At 45.1% G+C, this 20,334-nt stretch overlaps 1 protein-coding gene across 1 annotated transcript in view; it reads right to left on the reverse strand.

The window, feature by feature from the left end:
• Positions 1-20,334, reverse strand: part of thsd7aa (thrombospondin, type I, domain containing 7Aa) — a 536,154-nt gene that overhangs the window by 133,324 nt on the left and 382,496 nt on the right. Inside the window, exons 9-10 of the mRNA XM_078538824.1 lie at positions 9,913-10,028; positions 1,930-2,062 (exon numbers count right to left, since the gene is read on the reverse strand). Of these exons, the coding sequence (XP_078394950.1) occupies positions 1,930-2,062; positions 9,913-10,028 (249 nt within the window). The remainder of the gene's footprint in view (positions 1-1,929; positions 2,063-9,912; positions 10,029-20,334) is intronic.

A 20,334-nucleotide genomic window follows, 5' to 3' on the forward strand; every position in this document is an offset into this window, starting at 1 on the left:
GTGGGATTTGAACCCGGGTCCCCTGATCATTACCCTGAGTCTCTGGATTACTAGTCCAGTGACAATACCACTATGTCACCACACCCCCAATGTTATTTGCTACTAATCAGCCAAAGCCTAAATATTGTCTAGGTCTTGCTCCATATGGGCTCTGAATGTTTCATTATCTGAGGAGTTGTGAATGGTGCTGAAAACTATGCAATCATCAGTCAACATCTCCATTTCTGACCTTATGTTGGAGGGAAGATCATTGATGAAGCAGCTGATGATGGTTGGGCCTAGGAACTCCTGCTGCATTGTCTTGGGGCTATATTTGGCCTCCAACTACCACAACCACCTTCCATTGTGCTAGGTATGATTCTGGATATTGGAGATTCCACCCCCCCCGCCCCCACTAATTCTCATTAACTTCAATTTTATTAGGGATTTTTGATGCCACACTCAGTCAAATGTTGCCTTGACGTGAAGGACAGTCACTCTCGCCTTAGCTCTGGAATCTAACTATTTTGTCCATGTTTGGACCAAGGCTGTAATGTGTTCTGGAGCCAAGTGGTTCTGGCGGAACCCAAACTCAGCATCGGTAAGCAGGTTACTGATGAGTAAGTGCTCCCTGATAACCCTGTCAATGGCACCTTCCATCACTTTGTTGATGATTAACAGTAGACTTAGAGGGTTGGATTGGATTTGTTCTGCTTTTTGTGGGCAGGACATTCCTGGGCAATTTTCTACTTTCTCATGTGGATTTAAAAACATATTCATTCATGGGATGTGGGCTTTGCTGGCTGGGCCAGCATTTATTACCCATCCCTAATTGCCCTTGCGAAGGTGGTGGTGAGCTGCTTTCTTCAACCTCTGCAATCCATGTGGTGTAGGTACACCCACAGTGGTATTAGGAAGGGAGTTCCAGGATTTTGACCCAGTGACATTGAAGGAATGGTGATATATTTCCAAGTGAGGATGGTGAGTGACTTGGAGGGGAACTTCTAGGTGGTGATGTTCCCATCTATCTGCTGCCCTTGTCCTTCTAGATGGCAGTGGTCATGTGTTTGGAAGGTGCTGTTGGAGGAGCCTTGGTGAATTCCTGCAGTACATCTTGTAGATGGTACACAATGCTGCTACTGTGCGTCAATGGTGGAGGGAGTGATGCCTATGTTGTAGCTGTACTGGAACAGCTTGGCTAGGGGCATGGCTAGCTCTAGGGCACAAGTCTTCAGTACTACAGCCAGGGTATTTTCAGGGCCAATGGTCTTTGCTGTATCCAATACACTCAGCTGTTTCTTGATATTATGTGAAGTGAATCAAATTGGCTGAAGACTGACAGCTGTGATGGTGGGGATTTCAGGAGGAGACTGAGAAGAATCATATACTCAGTCAATACTTTTGGCTGAAGATAGTTGCAAATGCCTTGTCTTTTGCATTCAGGTGTTGGACTCTGCCAACATTGAGGATGGAGGTATTTTCCACGTGTTAATCGTCTGTCTAGAAAGTACTGGTTGATATTCGAGTACAGTTTCACTGGAGCTGGCATTCTTTTGGTAACAGGGTTATCCTCCACAACAAAACATAAGTTATCGAGTGCTGGCAAGTTATTTCAACATATGGTTGAGTCAAATTCTATCCTAATTGTACATCCAGCACTTCCAACAGAGGGAACTGATAGTCATGAGAAGATGAAATTCCTGCTAATTTCTCTACTCCTGTTTCCAAGTCTTGTGGCCAATGGTTGTTTACTTTCTGATTTGGCTGTGTTCAGCACTGACTAGGAATCAAAACAGATCCTTATTTGTCCTCAGTACCATTCTAAGTAGGTAATGGGGATGCTTGGAAAATGTTAACTTTTTAATGAAAACCACACAGCAATTTGTATAAATTGAGCAAAATGTGAGCCTGACCCGGTTAGATTATATTCCACCTGATGGACATTTTTACCTGTAATTACTGCAGACAGAAGAGGTCTCACAGTCCTTCTCCTCAAAGAGAGTGTCAGGACAATCTCGCCCTCCATTCGATGGCAATTGAATGATGATACGATGACGGGATTGTTTTGTTTTGGTATCATCTTCTGGAAGTAATGAAACATTATAATGGTTAATAAACAAGACTTGACCTGAATGCACTATGTGAATTTATGAGACACTTGTTTGCAGGTTGCCATTTTTCACATATGTTTTAGGAACAAACAGAACTTTGCTCAACAGGAGCATTTTCTGTTGGGTTATGATTGAGAAGGAAAGGGAAAGCTACTATTGGCAGGAGAGTCAGTTACCAGAGAACTCAGCATTAAGATCAGCGAGTTGTCATAAATTGGAATGCACTGTTTTAAAAGGCAGTGAAAGTAGATTCAGTAGTAATTTTCTGAACGAAATTGGACATATATGCTAGAAAATGAAAAATAGGGCTATGAGAAAAGAGCAGGAGAGTGGGACTAATTGGATCGTACTCTTAAAGACCCAACACAATCACATTGGGCCAAAAGGCTTTTTTCTGTGTTGTATTGCATTCATTAAATGAAGGACAAAGCAAAATTTTAGTTCAATTTGGATAATTAAGATAGTCTCTGGGGGGCAATATTCAATAGCCCTCAAAAATGGGGACAGGGATTGCGATGAGCAATTAACCCACTCCCATTGCTTCTGATACAGGTAGCATGCCAACTTCATCCTGCCTGCTAATTTGCATGATTGCTGTACATAGCCACGCGGAATGCACTGTTGAGTGGTAGCATGCTGGCCCAAGTTCATGCAACGCTATGACACCAATTAAAGCTAGCCTGCACTACTTACAACCATCCTGCATCTCTTCAAGGGGAAGTGTATTCTGGCTGAAGCAAGTGCTGGAACTGTTTGTGGAAGAGAGTCTGAGCAGGGAGAAGAGTGAATTATGGTGAAACGGGGCGGGGGGAGCATGTTCCAAGGTTTTCTGTGGTTGTACTGGGTGCCTTGGTGGATTCTTTCTTTGGGAGAGAAAAAGAGATGTGACCTATCCACAACGGTCTACAAAAACTCCAAACAAAATTTGTAAAGACAGTGGGACCAGATAGCCGTAGCAGTCAATATCAGGATTCTCCCCTGCAAGGGCCTGGATGTGGGGCAGACAAAAGTTCAATGGCCTTGACGTGTGGTTCATTTTCAATTAAGATGTCCCGTCAAGTGCACCACTAGCCTCAGCCACTGCTCAATGCATCATCACTCCTTCACTCACCTACCAACAATCAACACAACTCATACCTAATATTCATAGGTTCACCTCACCCTCACACAACAAGCACTGCTCCAAGTCTCACAACTAATCCCACAACTTGCACACATTCAAACTATTCAACCATGACAGCCACATTTCTCAAACAGATGACACCAGATTCATTCACATATTTCCTTCGGTCTTGCAGGACAAGTTTGCAATTAACGAGAGGCAGCAGGTGTTAACTAGTGGAGGATAGGCATGGCTGTATATCTTTACCCCAAAGGAGCAGAAGGTGCTTACCATTATTGGGGCTACATTTGCTGAGGCCGTGGCCAGTAGCGATACTAAAAGGTTCGACGATGACAGTATGTGCATCCTCCTTCTCACATCCCACTTAACCCTCACCCCACAACCCCTTCTGATTTACAAGCTGTCAATGGCTTAAGGATGCATCACTTGCTTTCCCCCCTCCCCTCCCCTCATTGAGACACTACCCATGTGCCTCTCTCCTTTCAGATATCTTACAACTGTAACCTTGTCCTGGATCAGGATCAAGAAGTGGAAGAGGAGGAAGAGACCAATGATGAAGAAAAACTGTCATGTGCGCTGGTCACCAGCTCAGGTTACAGGCATTGCACTGCACATAACTTAGTGGATAGCCTAGAGGTAGGACCTGCAAGGCCCAGAGACAAGACTAGCATAGGTAGATTCAGATAAGCACTTAGAGGGAGCAATTTATGGAGGAAAGCTGATACGCACAATGAAATGCTTGGTAAATTAGCAAAGTGATGTACGTGCAGTCAATGGAACTCTGCACCATTGGGAAGCCCGGAATCCTCAGGAAACCACCTACACACTCCACTTGCTTCTCTTTATCAAGAAATAATGAAATTTGTTGGAACGTTGTGACCTCCCTTATTCAACAGTGAATGTCAAACTGTTGCAGCTACAACTCAATCCACGGAGAAAGCTGAGAATGGCATTACAAGTGGTTGTGATAGTGACTGCGGCCATAAATTTTTATTTGTTGTGCACCTTCCAGACAGAAGATGATGCTTTTTGCAATATCTCCCAGTTTGCCATTTGATGTTGCATTTATTCTTGCTGAATATCACAGTATGCCTCCACTGCATGTTCTTGCACATACACTAACACCCTCACAATAGTGGTGTGCAGTGTGGCTTGCACCAGAAGTGTATCCATAACCTTAAAAACTGGTTGCCAGGGAGCTTAGCTTTTGGTCTGTGTCATTAATAGAAATTGCTATGTATGTGTAATAAAAAATACAGATGATTCTGAAATCTACTGACCTGAGTGTGATGCAGCACTCACAGCAGTTAATTTTGGGAAATGATGAGGATGCAACTCATGGGGCCGGATTTTGCTGTCTAGACACTGGGCAAACCCACGTCGGGTGACCAAAATGGAGGGTTTGGGGGAATGCCTGTTGTGGAGTCAGGAAAGTTTAAATGGGCTTGCGAACTTTGAACATGACAATTAGATGTTGTATGATAATATTAGGGTGTTTTTAATATAGTGATTGATCATTGGGTTCTGTCCTTAAAAGGTAAGTGACCATTAAATAGACCAGCATTACGTAAGTGTTCAGATTCATTAGAGTACTTTCTCCCTTGGATAAAGTGCTCCTCTGCATTCAACAGTATTGAGAATCAAATATTAATATGTCATCTGGACCCTGTGTTTTGATACTGACATTGATTTAAAGTCTAGGCATCTGTTGAGACATTGAAATAGCTGAACAGATGCCTGACTTGATTGATTAAAAGTCCATCTGTTGAGCTTGAGCCAACTTCAAAGACTCTATTGTTTTCTGCTCTGGAGGATTTGTTTATATAATTGTGTAATGGAATCTCATTAAGAAAGCTTGGTTGAGCTCCAAGTCATACTAATGGATTTAGCTTTGGAAGGGTTGTTTACATAGCTGTGAAGGGGATTGTGAGCTTTGTTTTGTTGACAGTTTTGTGAGCAGTTAACAAGATTAAAGTGTTTTGAAGAGTGTTTGTTTGTTTGTTATTTTGACAGATTTATGAGCACTTAGATTTTTTTTTCAAGTAGAGTCTGAACAGATGGTTGTTTATTTATTTATTTTTATGAGCACGTTGGAGACTTTTCAGTGTTATAATAGGGCTCATGAGCTCTGTCTATATTGGATACTGGGTGAGAGGGTAAGGAGGGTGCTTTGGAGGGCATGGGGGGAAATAGAGATTTGGGCAGGGCATGGGGATAATGAAGTGGCATGGGAGATATGAAGGGATATAAAAGGTGCATGGGGTATGGAGAGGGCATTGGAAATATGAGGGGGCCCAAAAGGAGCATGAAGGTACGGGAGCGGGCATGTGGAATAAGGGGGCATGCAGGCATAGAGGGGTTATAGGAAATATGAGGCGATAAGGACAAAGCAGGGCAGGTCTTCAGGGGCATGGGAGATATGGGGGAATGGAGAGGAAATGGTTGTGGGTGGGGGATGGAGTGGTGAGGGCTAGGTAGCCTAAGAGTCATGATTAGAACTGGGCTGATGTCCCAGTGAACTCAGGTGAGCCTTCTAACCTGCTAACCTCGACATTTGCCTGCCTCTGTTCTCACATCGGGCCTGCCTCTGGAGGCACTTGAGCAGGATGAACAAAGCACGGGAATACACGATGAATGGTAGGATCCTGGGAAGTACCAAGGATCAGAGGGACCTTGGTATGTTTGTCCACCGGTCCCTTAAGGTAGCGGGACAGGTAGATAAGGTGGTTAAGAAGGCATATGGGATACTTGCCTTTATTAGCCGAGGCATAGAACACAAGGGCAGGGAGGTTATGCTGGAACTGTATAAAACGCTGGTTAGGCCACAGCTAGAGTATTGCGTGCAGTTCTGGAATCTGCATTATAGGAAGGATGTGATTGTACTAGAGAGAGAGTGCAAAGGAGATTTACCAGGATGTTGCCTGGGCTGGAGAGTTTTAGTTATGAGGAGAGATTGGATAGATTGGGGTTATTTTCCCTGGAGCAGAGGAGATTGAGGGGGGACATGATTGAGGTGTATAAAATTGAGGGGCATGGATAGGGTAGACAGGAAGGAACTTTTCCCCTTGGTGGAGGGATCAATAACCAGGGGGCATAGATTTAAGGTAAGGGGCAGGAGGTTTAGAGGGGATGTGAGGAAGAATTTTTTTCACCAAGAGGGTAGTGGGAATCTGGAACTCACTGCCTGAAAGGGTGGTAGAGGCAGAAACCCTCATAACGTTTAAGAAGTATTTGGATGTGCCCTTGCGATGCCATGGCACACAAGGCTATGGGCTTAGTGTTGGAAAATGGGATTAGAATAGTTAGGTACTTATTTGACCGGCGCAGATTCGATGGGCCGAAGGGCCTTTTTCTGTGCTGTAGACCTCTATGACTCTATGACTACAGTTTGACCTCGTGACCCCAGAAGAAAGATAACATATGCCTGCGGGTGCATTCAGAAATCAGGAACACAATGCTGGGAAATGGCCTGACTCACGATTCCTGAGTCTATCATGAAATGTGAACCCCTGATATCAGTCTATAATTTAAATAATTTTAAGAGATGGAAAATATGGTTGCATGCCCTTGCTTTCCTTAGAGGCACTCCTGGCAAGTAACACATACTATTTTCCTTTGGAATGTATGAGCGATTTGTTTAAGCGTGCAGTCCTTTTAATTTTCTTTCCATGGCCATGTATGTGTGGTATCCTGAAGGGCCCAATGTGTACGCTGCCTGTGCAAGAACTTTTGGGTTGCTGCATGGCAGCTGAGATGGAACATTGTTTACAATCGTCTGATTACGGAGTCCCCACTATTATTACGAAGTACACAAATTCTTTGGATACATTCTACCAATGGATCAAAAGAATGAGTGTCTTTAAATCTATGTTTGGATTTTTTTGGATAAGTTTTATAAGCAATATGGGGTTTTCCTGATGGCAACATGGGTTGGAAAACTAGGTTCAGAGCTCAGTGGGCTTGATTCACGGTTATCCCAATTTTCCTGTAATACACATTTTTTTGAGAAAAACATTGAGCATGCTGCAAATCATGTGCATTGACCACAATGCTTGAACCTTTGATCTATCCCCTCTTGATCAAGTCTCTGTGCTGGGAGCCTCACCTCTCAAAGTGTACCCTCTAGTTTAGTGTCAGCAGCTGGAAAGGAGGAACTGGTGGATGTGTATATGCATATATGTACATGGTTAGATTCTTTTCTTCATTGCCTGAGTGATAATCAGATGGAGCTGATCACTTTCTCTTTATGTAATTTGACTGACTGTCATCTCATTGAAGTCAATGGAATGAAATAATCTGATCTGCTCTGCCAGATTGTCGACCAGGCAGGAGACAAAAATTTACCTTGAGAGGAAGAAATTTGGTGGTTCATTTTCGAATCCACAATTAGCAGCACGCCAGTAGCACACACCCCAATCATAAGACTCAGAGACAACCCAAAATTGCTTATCCAATTTTAGTTACTTAATCTGAATGGGCTGACAGAACCTGTGTTACCTCCCTGGGTATCTCAGCCTTTTCTGAAGATGAGTGCATTTCCGGGAAGGGGATGGAGCAGGCAAAGTCTGTGATTTGGAGAAGGGTAGCGATTGCGAGTACTGTTGGGCCTTTCTAATTTCCTTTTAAAATATAGGGCAGAAATTTTCACTCGGCGGGTGGGTGTGGGCCCAACCCGCTTGAGCGTAAAATGACGCGTGTTGACGTCAGCCAAGCGTGCCAACGTCAACGTGGAGTCGCGCGATAGCTCAGATGGTGGGCACGTGCCAGCAGCATGCCCGCCGACAATTAAAAGGCCCGTTAAGGCCATTAATTAGTCAATTAAATTAAATTTTTTGCTGCCCGTCCAACCTAACGTTGCCAACCAAAAATTTTTTTTGGAAACCTCAACCATGGGTAGAATGAGGTTTCCAAAAGCAAATAAAAATAAAATAAAAACTTTAATTATTCATTAATAACATGACAGAGTTACATGATGGGACATGTTTTATTTAAAAAAATTTTTTTCATATCTTCTGCCGCAGGAGATTATGAAGCACTCACTTGCACGCATGCGCGAATTTCGGGCTTGGCCCGCTCGCCCTCCTTCCCCCCACCGCACCCCCCCACCACCCCCCGCACAGGCAGCGCTCAGTGCTGCTGCTCACGTTTCATGTTTAATTGGCCCACCAGCGTGAAATCGCGGTCCAAGGGCAAACTTCTGCAATAGACTTACATTTTGTTGGTGACCACTGGGGTCGCTAAAGGATCCTAAACAGAGTAGACCCAGTGATCACCAACTAACCTAAGGGGCCTAATGTCTATTTTAGGTGGCCACCAGGTGTTCTTTGGGTGATGTTAGAGTCCAAAGTGCCCCATGTTGTGCATTTTTAAAACCCATATAGCTTGCACAAAGAAGCCCAATTCTTAGCCCATTATTCCCAGAGTCCCCAAGTTTTTAATCACGTTCAGGCTGACACAACTGAAAGAAATTTGGGAACATGAAGAGGAAAAGCAGAAGAAATGTATGAAAGAGCTGAAGAGACTACATAAGGGATAAAGCAGTACATAATAAAGCAGACACCAATACAAAATACTATTTCGATCACATTTGTTTAACATGAACAAAAAGTGTCAGAAATTACAGGATCAGTGGCAAAAGTTTAAAGTTTCTGCTGATTTGAATAGAATAAAACATCAAATCCATGTCTTTAAAATGGGCACATTTAATCAGACTATCATCATAGGAAGACATGATTTGGTCACTGGAAGCCTGCATGAATTAAGTGGAAAAGGTCTGTGACAGCTGTAAAATGTAAAAGCTGCAGCATGTTGGTCTAATGAGTGTAGTGTCACGATGAAAGTATGCTTTCTGCATGCTTCATTTGGAGAATGAAATCACCCATATAAAGACAAATTATAGAAAAACAGTTATATGAGATAAGTTAACATTAAAGCAGGCAGCTCAGAACACACAAACAGAAATGTGATCATGACTAGCTAATCGGTTTTTGTGATGTGTTTTGTGAGATACATATTGCCCAGGACACTGAGGATTGCTCCTCCATCTTCTTCGAAATTGTGTCATGGGATCTTTTAAATCCATCTTTTCCTCATTACAACAGTGACTACACTTCAAAAAGTGCTTCATTGAATGTATATAATGCCTTTCACAGCCATAGGATGTCCCAAAATGCTTTACATTCAATGAAGCATTTTTTGAAGTGTAGTCACTGTTGTAATGAGGAAATACATTAGCCAAGTTGTACAGAGCAAGCTCTTACAAACAGAAATGCGATCATTACTAGCTAATCTGTTTTTGTGATGTGTTTTGCGGGATACATATTGCCCAGGACACTGAGGATTACTCTTCCATCTTCTTCGAAATAGTGTCATGGGATCTTTTACATCCATCTTTTACATCTGAAAGATGGCACCTTCAATAGTGCAACACTCCCTCAGTACTGAATGATGTCAGTAGACTTGTACTTTTTCATTTCAAGGAAGCCTTTGCCTGCCTTGGGCAAGGGTCTCACACATTACTAAAATCACACAGTGATGTTACCTGCCACGCTGCTGATGTTTTAAACTCTCACATGTCGCATTCTCATCAAGCGCTGGGAGTTAAAATCTGGGCTTTAGTTTATGAATTTGCAAATTATTGAACTGGGGATCAAGAGCTAATTAAACCTGTTTATATCTGTGAAACATGTCAGTACTCACCTTCATTGCATGATGAATCACAAGGTGTCCAGTGACTATAAGGTGTTACAATGCAGTCTTTTCTACATGGTAGGAGGCATGGTCTCACTGTGTCTGGTCGTACAGTTTCAGGGCACCTGAAGAAAAGAACAGTTCTTTTGTTAGATGTTATTTAGAGACAAGGTATCAATATTTTAAAATAGAATCAGTCACATATTATCCTGTGTACTTTTTGCATATTCTTAATTTAAAAAATAAAATGAAATATAAAAAATGATTACTTCCAAAATACATTTTTTACAAAAGGAAATTCACAACTTACATTCATAAGATCTGTTGATATAAATGTACTGTAAGTAGAAATCTTTACTTTTCTATCACTTCTAACCCCTAATCATGAACATTCCCAACATGAGAAAATAACAACAGCAAGGTTTCTTCTGGTTCAGAAAATTCAGATGAGGCCAAATAGCTTTGTGCTACCAGCAAAACAATTATTGTGTATCAAAGCAGACCTTTTGTTTGCTACAAATTAGACTTTTCCCATTGATCTTTATTAATACTCTGTTATTTAGTTTGAGCTATTGGGCAGAATTTTTAGGCCGGCGTGCGGGTGCGCGCTCGACACGTCTGAGAGAGAAATAAAGCGTGTTGACGTCGGCCAAGCGTGCCGATGTCAACCCGCACTCTCGCGATATTTCGCCAGGCGGGCGCACGGTGAAGACGGAGGTGTGCCCGCCATTAATTAAGTGGCCAGTTAAGGCCCTTGAGACACCAACTGTCTCGGAGTTTACGCGGCCCGTGCGATTTTGAGGCCGTCGCACGGGCTAAACGGGCAGGCGGGTAGGCCACTTTTCAAAAACCTCATCCATGGGTGGGATAAGAGGGGTCAGTGGGCTTGTAAATGCGAGTAGTTTGTGGTTTAGAATATAACTTGTTGCTGCTTGCTTGTGTGAACAGGACATCTTCATTTTGCTTCAGAGGCTTCGGTTCAGGACTCAGTGATGTTTTCCAGGCCCCCGGAGGATACATACCACTTGGGGCCTTCCAGGTATCAGACAGCCTTCCCTTACCTTGGGAATAGGGAATGTGGTGTCCGTTGGAGGCACCTTCTCTGAGGAAGAGAGGGCCAGAAGTGGGGGAAGAGGCCAGGTGTCCCAATGCAGCCTCCAGGGGAGTGACCTGTGGGAGGACAGGCGTAGGCACAAGGGATGCAGGGCCAACAGGAAGTTCAAGGCGGAAGGGGCTGCAGAAGATGCCACTATCCTGCTGCTAGGGTTTACAGGCGGCGATGCAGCTACCTCAATATGTCTGAGATGCAATGCCGAAGGAGGCTCTATCTCTCAAGGGAGAGGGTGACCTCCATCTGTCAAAGAATCGGTCCTGAGGTCGGCTCCAACTGTGTGGGTAGACACCTCATGCCAGTGGCGCTGAAGGTCACGGAGGCCCTCAGCTTCTATGTCTCCGGCTCTTTCCGGGGGTCAGTGGGGATCTTTGTGGAGTCCATAGTTGCGTCAAGCTGGTGACAGATGCTCTGTTCAGGCGTGCATTGACTTTTATTCACTACCGTACGGACGAGGCCAGCTGGGCAGAGCAAGCCAGAGGCTTTGCAGTGATTGCTGGGTCCCCCCTCATCGAGGGTGCAATCGACTGCACACATGTGGCAATGAAGGTGCCAGTGGGTGAGCTGGGTGCCTTCGTCAACAGAAAAGGACACCACTCCATGAACGTGCAGAGTGTGTGACCACAGGATGCAGATTCTGCAAGTCTGTGCAAGGTACCTGGCAGCTCCCATGACACTTACATCCTGAGAGACTCCCAGGTGCCGAGCCTCTTCAGTGCTTCAGCCCAACTGGATGGATGGCTGCTGCGTGACAAGGGCTATCCCCTCAAAAGGTGGCTCATGACACCTCTCTGCCTCCCAAGAACAGAGGCTGAGCAGCGGTACAACAGGAGCCATGGGTCCACAAGGGCTGTGGTAGAGAGAATCATAGGTCTTCTCAGGGTGCGCTTCCGATGCCTGAACTGTTCAGGGGGCGTACTCCAATCCTCACCCCAGATCGTGTGTCACTGATAGTGGCTGCATGCTGCGCTCTCCACAATCTGTCATTGGAAAGGGGGGACGCAGTGGAGGAAGAAGATCTTCACACAGCTGCACAGGCAACAGATGATGGGTCTAGTAGTGAGTCCAAGGGGGATGACGGTCAGGAGAACACTGAGGGCATAGACACTGACCTGGGCAACCTCCAGGGAGGCAGGAACACCTGGGATGCTTTGATCCAATGCTCCTTCAGCTAGACTACTAAATAAAAACCACCACCACTTGCCAGGGCTGTAGGCTCTATACTCGATCCCTGACAGGAACATTTGCTTGGTCAACAACATGCATTATGTGCCATTTCAATAAAGTTTAATGAGAAACAAATCAATCATAACATGGGTTACCCTGCACCTGCAGAACAAGTGAAGCACCCAGAGGCTTGTTGTACAAAAACACATTTAATGAAATGGTGCCTGGCATACATTCTATAAATTAACATTGACAGGTGTTATCCATCACACCAATAAACAATGAACGTAAAAGTGGGGGAAACAAATATTACCCGTGATTGGACCGTGTTGAGATTAAGGCGCTTTAAGTTTGCCCTTGCGGGTGCTACGTCTAGGTTCTCCCCCCTCGCTGGCACCAGTATTAGAGACAGCCTGCTCATTCTGCTGTCTTGTTGGCCTTGATGACTTTGACGGGCATCCTCTGGCCTGTGGAGACTGTGCTGGCCCCGCCTGGGAGGGAGGCATCTCCCCAGTCACCACAGCCTCATTGGGTGCCATAGTCACTGGCAGAGGGACGGAGGAGCTGCTGTCCTCATCCGGAGCGCCCTGAGAGGAGCCCGCAGAGACGACAGGCAGCTCATGCGCCAACGTGAGGTCGCTCTGGACCTCCCTGCTCACCATTGATGGACGTGCACCCAGCTGGGATACTGGGTGCCCAATCCATCTCCCATACTGACACTGACCAGCTGAGGTCATTGCCTGTGTGAGGGCTTGCAGGTCCGAGTGCATCCCCAGGAACCCTTGATTAAGCTCCTGGAGGAGTCACTCCATGAGAGTCGCCACTCTCTCCATGGAGGAGGCATTGCACTCGGCCATGAGGGTCAATGCAGTGATCACACTCCGCAAACACTCCTCCACCACAGACATGCATTCCCTCCTGTATCTCTGCCAGATCCTCCTGCACATCCTGCTGGATGTCCAGCATCTGCTGACTCATGGACGACTCCAGAGGCAAGCATCTGCCACCAACTGAGCATTGTCCTGGTCCCCAGCACTCCTCCGACTGCCGGCACCCTGGGCACTCTTGCCTCCGCCTGCACCTCAAGTGAGTGTGAAGTGCCCTCACCAATGGGCACCGAGATAGTAGCCGGCGATCTAATGCCCACCGAGGTGCTGGTATCTGCGCTGGTGCCTGCTTGGCAGAGAGGGTGTGATGCAGGTGCGTTGTGATGGGTACTGTCCTCAGGGGTTAGGGGTGGGCCTTCAGGCTCCTCACCCTGAAGGTGGTGGTGAGCCTGAAAGGAAGAACAAGGATCTGTCATTAGTTGAAGTCATTACACCGTTACTGTGCATGCCTGGCACCCAGATGAAACAGAGGTATGCATCAGGATGACCTCGTCTTTCCATTATCAATGAGGATTCCAGGTTCAAGGCTCACATCAATATAGAGACTACAGCGGAATGGTTGTATTTACAGACATTCTGACCTCAGTGCACTGCATTCTTACCCCCCCTGTGGCACCCCAACCTCACCGCAGCCGGTTGACCTAGGCGCATGGCGCCTCTCCAGCTCCAGGGCCCCCTGCTCATACTGCGTGTGGATGACTAGGTGGGACGGTCCCTCACCAGTCTGCGACCTCTCTGCATTGTTATTGGATGTTTTCTCCTGAAAGGATAGAGGAGCATTGATTAGTCCACTCTGTAACTGCATTGACATTGCAGCCTGGCCAGCCCCACCTGAGGAACACCTCGCAGGGCTCATCCGATTCGTGACCCTGGAGCCGCAAGGCACTTAGTCCAAGCAGCCTGGGCTTTCCCCCTTGCCCAGATGCTGCCTCATTGACATTTGCCACTCACACTCTAGCACCTCTGAGGTCTACAGCGGGATGGGCAGCTTTAACTGTTCTGCAAAGTGACCCATGCCAACAAGGTACTCACTCTTCCCGATCGCAGGAGATCATTGAAGCGCTTCTGGCACTGGTCCCACGTGCGCCTCACCACATCGTGGCTGCTGACCCTGGATACCACCTCCTCCCAGGCCATTTTGGTGAGGTGGGGGGGGGCGTCCTCCTACTGTCCCTGGGGACAAGGATTTCTCTCCGTGCCGCCACCAACTCCAGAAGGACAGCGAGGCACTCATCAGAGAAACATGGGGCCAATCTGCCCTCCTACCTGCCGCATAGGGGCCAAGGTAGAAGCGTTCACGTCACAGCCCTGTTTCAACCAATTCTACCACCACCATGCACAGCAAGTAGTGTATACAACATTTTCGTACCGCTGATTTGATCAAGTACCAACATCGTGCCTGAAGACGGAAGTCGTCGATGTCAGAAATATGGGTCTTTTTCAAGACCAGCATTGACTGTTATATCTGCTAACGTTGAAGGGTTCTCTGTAGCTAAACAAAACATCCTCGCTACATTATGCAATGAGTTGCAGTGTGATGTCCTCTGCCTGCAGGAGACACACAGAGGAAGTGAGAACAACCGCCCAAAAATACAAGGAATGTCCCTGGTTATTGAAAGACCTCATCGACAATATGGCAGTGCTATATTTGTTAGAGCTGGTTCAGTTGTAGAATCCACTTCTAAAACAGAGGAGGACAACATCGAAATTCTAACTGTAGAGCTGAGAAAAGTAGTAGTGACCTCAGTGTACAAGCCACCTGGCACAGATTTCAACTTCTCTAATCCTGTACCCAACCTGCACAGTAAACCACAGATCATCATTGGAGACTTTAATAGCCACAGTGCCCAATGGGGGTACAAGGAGTCTAACAACGATGGAAAAGCAGTCGAAGAATGGATAGATGCTAACCAGCTTACTCTCATCCACGATCCTAAATTGCCAGCCTCCTTCCACAGTGCCCACTGGAAGTGTAGTTATAACCCAGATGTTGCCATTGTCAGCAACGACATCACTGGCCTCTGCAAGAAGCTTGTCACAGACCCAGTACCACAGACACAACACCGTCCTATTGGTATCCAGGTAAATGCAGCAGTGTTACCAACCGTTGTACCATTCAAAAGGCGCTTCAACTTCAAGAAGGCCGATTGGAACGGGTTCACACGAGCACTTGACCGTAAGGTTAAACGCATTAAACCATTACCTGAGCACTACAACCTGTTTGCAAAAGCTGTCCAGAAAACAGCCAGAAGGAAGATCCCCCGAGGTTGTAGAGCACACTACATCTCTGGTCTCACCAAGGAGAATGCTGAACTCTACTGGGAGTGTGTCTCAATGTTTGAATCTGACCCCTTCTCAGAGGAAACAATATCTACCGGTGAGAGGGTGATGTTAAGTATCTCTCAAGAGCGTCAAAACACCTGGGACACCTTGATAGAGACAACAAATCTTACAAAAAACAGCAAGAAGGCATGGTCTCTCATACGCAAACTTGGAGGCGATCCCAAGAAAGCTGCCCAACATCCAAATGTGTCTGCTAACCAAGTTGCACACCAGTTGCTCCTAAATGGAAAAATCATCAAGAAACAACCAAGAGCACAATTAGATAGGAAGAAGTACAGCAATGACCCTGGCTTCACTGGACCATGCACCATGGAAGAGCTGGAAACTGGTATATCTAGTCTAAAACACGGGAAAGCAATTGGTCTTGACAACATAGCAGATAAAGCATTTTGGACAGCAAGCAAAGAAATGGCTCCTACAATTGTTCAACCACTGTCTGGCAACACACAAGCTACCTAATATTTGGCAGAAGGCACATGCAATAGCACTATTAAAGCCCGGAAAAGATCCCTCAGATCCTAAGAGTTTTCGGCCAATTTCACTGCTTTGTCACACCAATAAGCTGTTTGAATGCCTGATACTCAATAGGATAGCATCAACTGTAGATGAGAAGATCATTCCAGAGCAAGCAGGTTTCCGCCCCGGCAAATCATCAACAAGCCAATTGCTCAACCTCACACAACATATCGAAGATGGTTTTGAGCAAGGGATGATAACAGGTGCTGTTTTTGTAGACCTGTCAGCAGCATACGATACAGTGAACCATAGACGTCTTCTCTGCAAGATCCTAGAGATGACAAAAGATATTCACTTAACAGAGCTGTTAGAAAGCATGCTTCAGAATCGCCGGTTCTATGTTGAACTAGGTGGGAATCGCAGCAGGTGGCGTATTCAGAAGAATGGTCTTCCTCAGGGAAGCGTGCTCGCACCGCTGCTGTACAACATCTACACGAATGACCAACCCATAGACGGTGTCACACGCCGTTTTATATATGCTGATGACTTATGTGCCACTGCCCAAAGCACCGATTTTAACACCGTGGAGAAAACACTTTCTGAGGCCTTGGAGGGATTAACATGCTACTATGAAGAAAACCACCTTCGCGCAAACCCATCAAAGACGCAAGTTTGTGCATTCCACCTCAGAAACCGTGAAACCAAACGCCAGCTTAAAGTAACCTGGTGTGGAGCAACACTGACGCATTGCGAGCACCCTAGCTACTTAGGAGTCACCCTTGACAGATGCCTCACCTTCAAGAACCACATCAAAAAGACAAAGGCAAAAGTGAGCGCACGAAACAACATCCTGAATAAGCTCACTAACACAATATGGGGAGCAAGCTTGAAAACATTGCGAACCAGTGCACTTGCTCTTTGCTATTCCACTCCGAATACGCCTGCCCTGCATGGGAAAGATCTACTCATGCTAAGAAGATGGATGCCGTTCTGAATGCAAGCTTCTGACTTATCAAAGGTTGTTTAAAACCAACAAACACCAATAGCCTATATATCCTGGCGGGTATCGCTCCCTCTGATATAAGCCAGCAAGAAAGAGCAACTCTGTCAAACATCAGATGAGAGGTACCCTCTACATAGTCATACACCTACACCCAGCCGCCTAAAGTCAAGGAAGTGCTTCATGAACAGTGTTGTTCCATTACAATCAACCCCATCTGAAGCCCGCATCGCCTTGTGGAATGACAGGCTCGCCAGTCTCGAACAACCCCCAGCGATGAAAATTCTACCAGATGAAAGCCTTCCCCCAGGAGCTAATTGCAACTGGGCAACCTGGAAGTGCCTTAACAGACTTAGGACTGGTGTAGGTCGTTCAAAGGTGTCACTAAGCAAATGGGGATATACAACCTGCCCGACAACTTGTGAATGTGGAACTGAGCCACAGACTATGCAACATCTCCTGCAATGTCTATCGCTAGAGGAACCCTGCATTGTTGCAGATCTTGCCGAATTCAACAACAAGGCGCAAAAATGTGTCCAGTTCTGACTGGGCCATGTATAGACTGTCCGTGGACACGATAAGAAGAACCTGCCGCGTCCACCCGCAGCGCTGTCCATCACGAGTTCAACATCCGTCGCTGCAGCCTTCCAAGGGCTGCTGCCGCCGCATTTGAACCAGCCACCGGGTCGCCATGGACCTGGTGGACATTGAGTACCCACCCCCGCCCGCCCCCTCATGCTCATTCCGTAGCCGTGTCTTATGCTGGGTGGGCCTTAATTGGCCCACCTGCGTCAAATCGCAGTGCAGAGCTGATTGCGGGCTGCGCACATGTTGCCGACCGCTCCCGCCTGCCCCTGCTGGGCACCCCCACCAAGGGCAAAATCCTGCCCATTGATGAATTTGGCCTCCATATGAGTTTACAATATAACAAAAAATGATGTAACCACATGCATCTGTGTTTACAAATAGAGCTTTTGCCATGCAAGATTGAGTTGTGAGATAACACCGTTCCTCCAATCAAAACTAACATCAATCACACAAATTCTTAGGATTCTATTAAGAGCTCATAAAGGCAAAGTAGAAATATATTTCAAACGTAGCGCTTTGGTCATGCCACCAGCCTATTGTAATCATGTCAGCTGGCGAGATGGGGCTTTCACCTGCCAAAGAATTGTTCTATTGAGTCAGGCATTCATATGGCCACTCCCTATCAGAACCCTGTACATGGTAAAATTAAATGTATTATGAAGGTTCCCACTAGTCATGAACTAATTAGGCAGTTTATTGGACATTTGTGTATCTGCACTGTTTTACTTCAGCTACTAAAAGTTTTTAAAAAAAAGAACAGGAAGCCTGCAAAGACTTGCCAGACTAAAACACAACACTTTTGTCAGCAAAGCTCTTACTCAATTTAAATCATAAACACAGTTTATAGTTATTGTTTTCACAAATTCTTCAAGAAGAAGAACTACAATAATCATGTTTATCTTGGAGATATTTTTGTAACACTTTTCACTGTATCTGTTCAATAAATTTAGACTGACTACCTAGGCAAATTAGCATGAAAGTTAAAATGGTTGCTCTAATAATATTTATCCTTCAGCAGCGAGGGCTTATTTCTGCAATTGTACTTTATGTTTGGAGTTCACTTTTATAATTGGAAATATATATTTTGCTAACAAATAAACACTTCTTTAAAAGGTAAAATTATAATTGCCAACATTTATGGGTAATGAGTTCACATAACATTCCTTTGTTATATTGGTGGAGGGGGTTAATGTTCAAAATAAATTGGGTAATCCCTCAAAATGCACTGAGGTGTTTTCTTATGTGAGGGGTACTATATGAGTTGTTATTGTTTAAGACATGTGTATAAAATTCCATTGCTATTTGTTTTAAACAGTTTAATCATAGTGTTAAGGGAACACCCAGGGGAATCATATGCACATTTTTTTTAACCAAAATAAATTAATCCGCTTAGTTTTCAATAAGCAAAAAAAAACACAACAATGCCTTCCCGGATCATTAGCATCTGGCAAGGATGCATTGTCAAATGCTTTTATCTGCATTAGTACATGATCTCTCTTCCGGTTTAATTGTGACTCCCTTTCTAATCCCGTGAACCGCAAAGCATTCATAAAGGCAATTTCTATATATACGGCTTGGAACTGTATGATGAACCTTTTCAGCCCTTAACTTCCAATGCGATTCTCCCAGTCTCCAACCATAGCTTCAGGGGGAGATCCGTGGAGCAGCGTAGAAAAACAGTGTTAGTGGCCGGTTGTATCCATTAACGCTATTTCCCTGGGGACTCTGTCAATCACCCTCTGAAGTTAAGGCTGGAGATTGGAAGACACCACCATCACCCAATGGAATGTCAAGGCAACTGGGTTTTTCTTCAAAACGTGAAATAAGTTTGCATCAATAGTGCTGTTCACAAGCACATTCTATGAAAACAATTCAATCAAAACAGTTTTTCTATTTCAATTCGGTGGAGAAATGAAAGCTTGTGCTCATTTCAAGTTTTGAATTGAAATATTGATTTCTTTTGCAATGCGCTGAAGGTAAGGTTAAAATCAAATTATTTGAAGTAAAGTGTTTTTCAACAGAGCTGTGTGAAGCTAGATAACTCCTATAGTGTTTTCTTATTGATTTGATTATACAATGATAATCCCTATTTATCAGGAGAGCACAAGAAGCTTTGTATTTCGTCTTTACAGGTTTCATGACAAGTGTCTCTGTTTAATCTATGTTTAGAAAAAAAAGAGTTTGGGTAACATGAAGGATCAAGATACAGTTGTAGTTCTTCTTCTTGAATAATCTGACCCTTCAGTGCTCCTTAGATGATTTGATCTGTTTGAGCCTTATGAAAGATTAAAGACCATTACATCTTTATGAAAACTGGAGCAGCATGTGTGTCGAATTTGTCAAGTGTCATTTCAAACTCATCTGGCAGGAAGAGAGAAGTCGCTAGTGACAGATGAACAGTTTGTATTTCCACAACGTTGTGATAAGCCCATTAGCTATCATGAGAACGTTCATGAGACACTTAAAAAAGACCAGCATTCAATCCTTCATGAGGGCAGATGTTTTTATTTTACAAATTTCAATTTTTGAGAGGAAGTAGAAAATCAACAGAAGAAAATTAAACACATTTTATTGTGAGCATGCTGTGTATGGACGGAATTGTCCGTGCTCCTTGGCGTCAGGCGTGTTCGGTAGTGCGAGCGAACAATGTGGCGAGAAGGCCAGAAATCGGTTTTACGACGTCGTGAAACCAGTTTGTGATCGTCTGCTCCGCCCGCCAATGGCGGGCTGCATTTCCTGCCATCGGATATTGGGAACCTCATTGTTATACATCTTTAATACATCATTATAAGCTCAGCCCGCCAGAATCATCTCCACCAACCCCCCCACTCCCCCCCACCCTTCAAAGGATCGTCCGCCCATGTCGGCGTGATTGCATG

The sequence above is a fragment of the Cetorhinus maximus genome, chromosome 3 (assembly GCF_964194155.1).
Source record: "Cetorhinus maximus chromosome 3, sCetMax3.hap1.1, whole genome shotgun sequence".
NCBI lineage: Eukaryota > Metazoa > Chordata > Chondrichthyes > Lamniformes > Cetorhinidae > Cetorhinus > Cetorhinus maximus.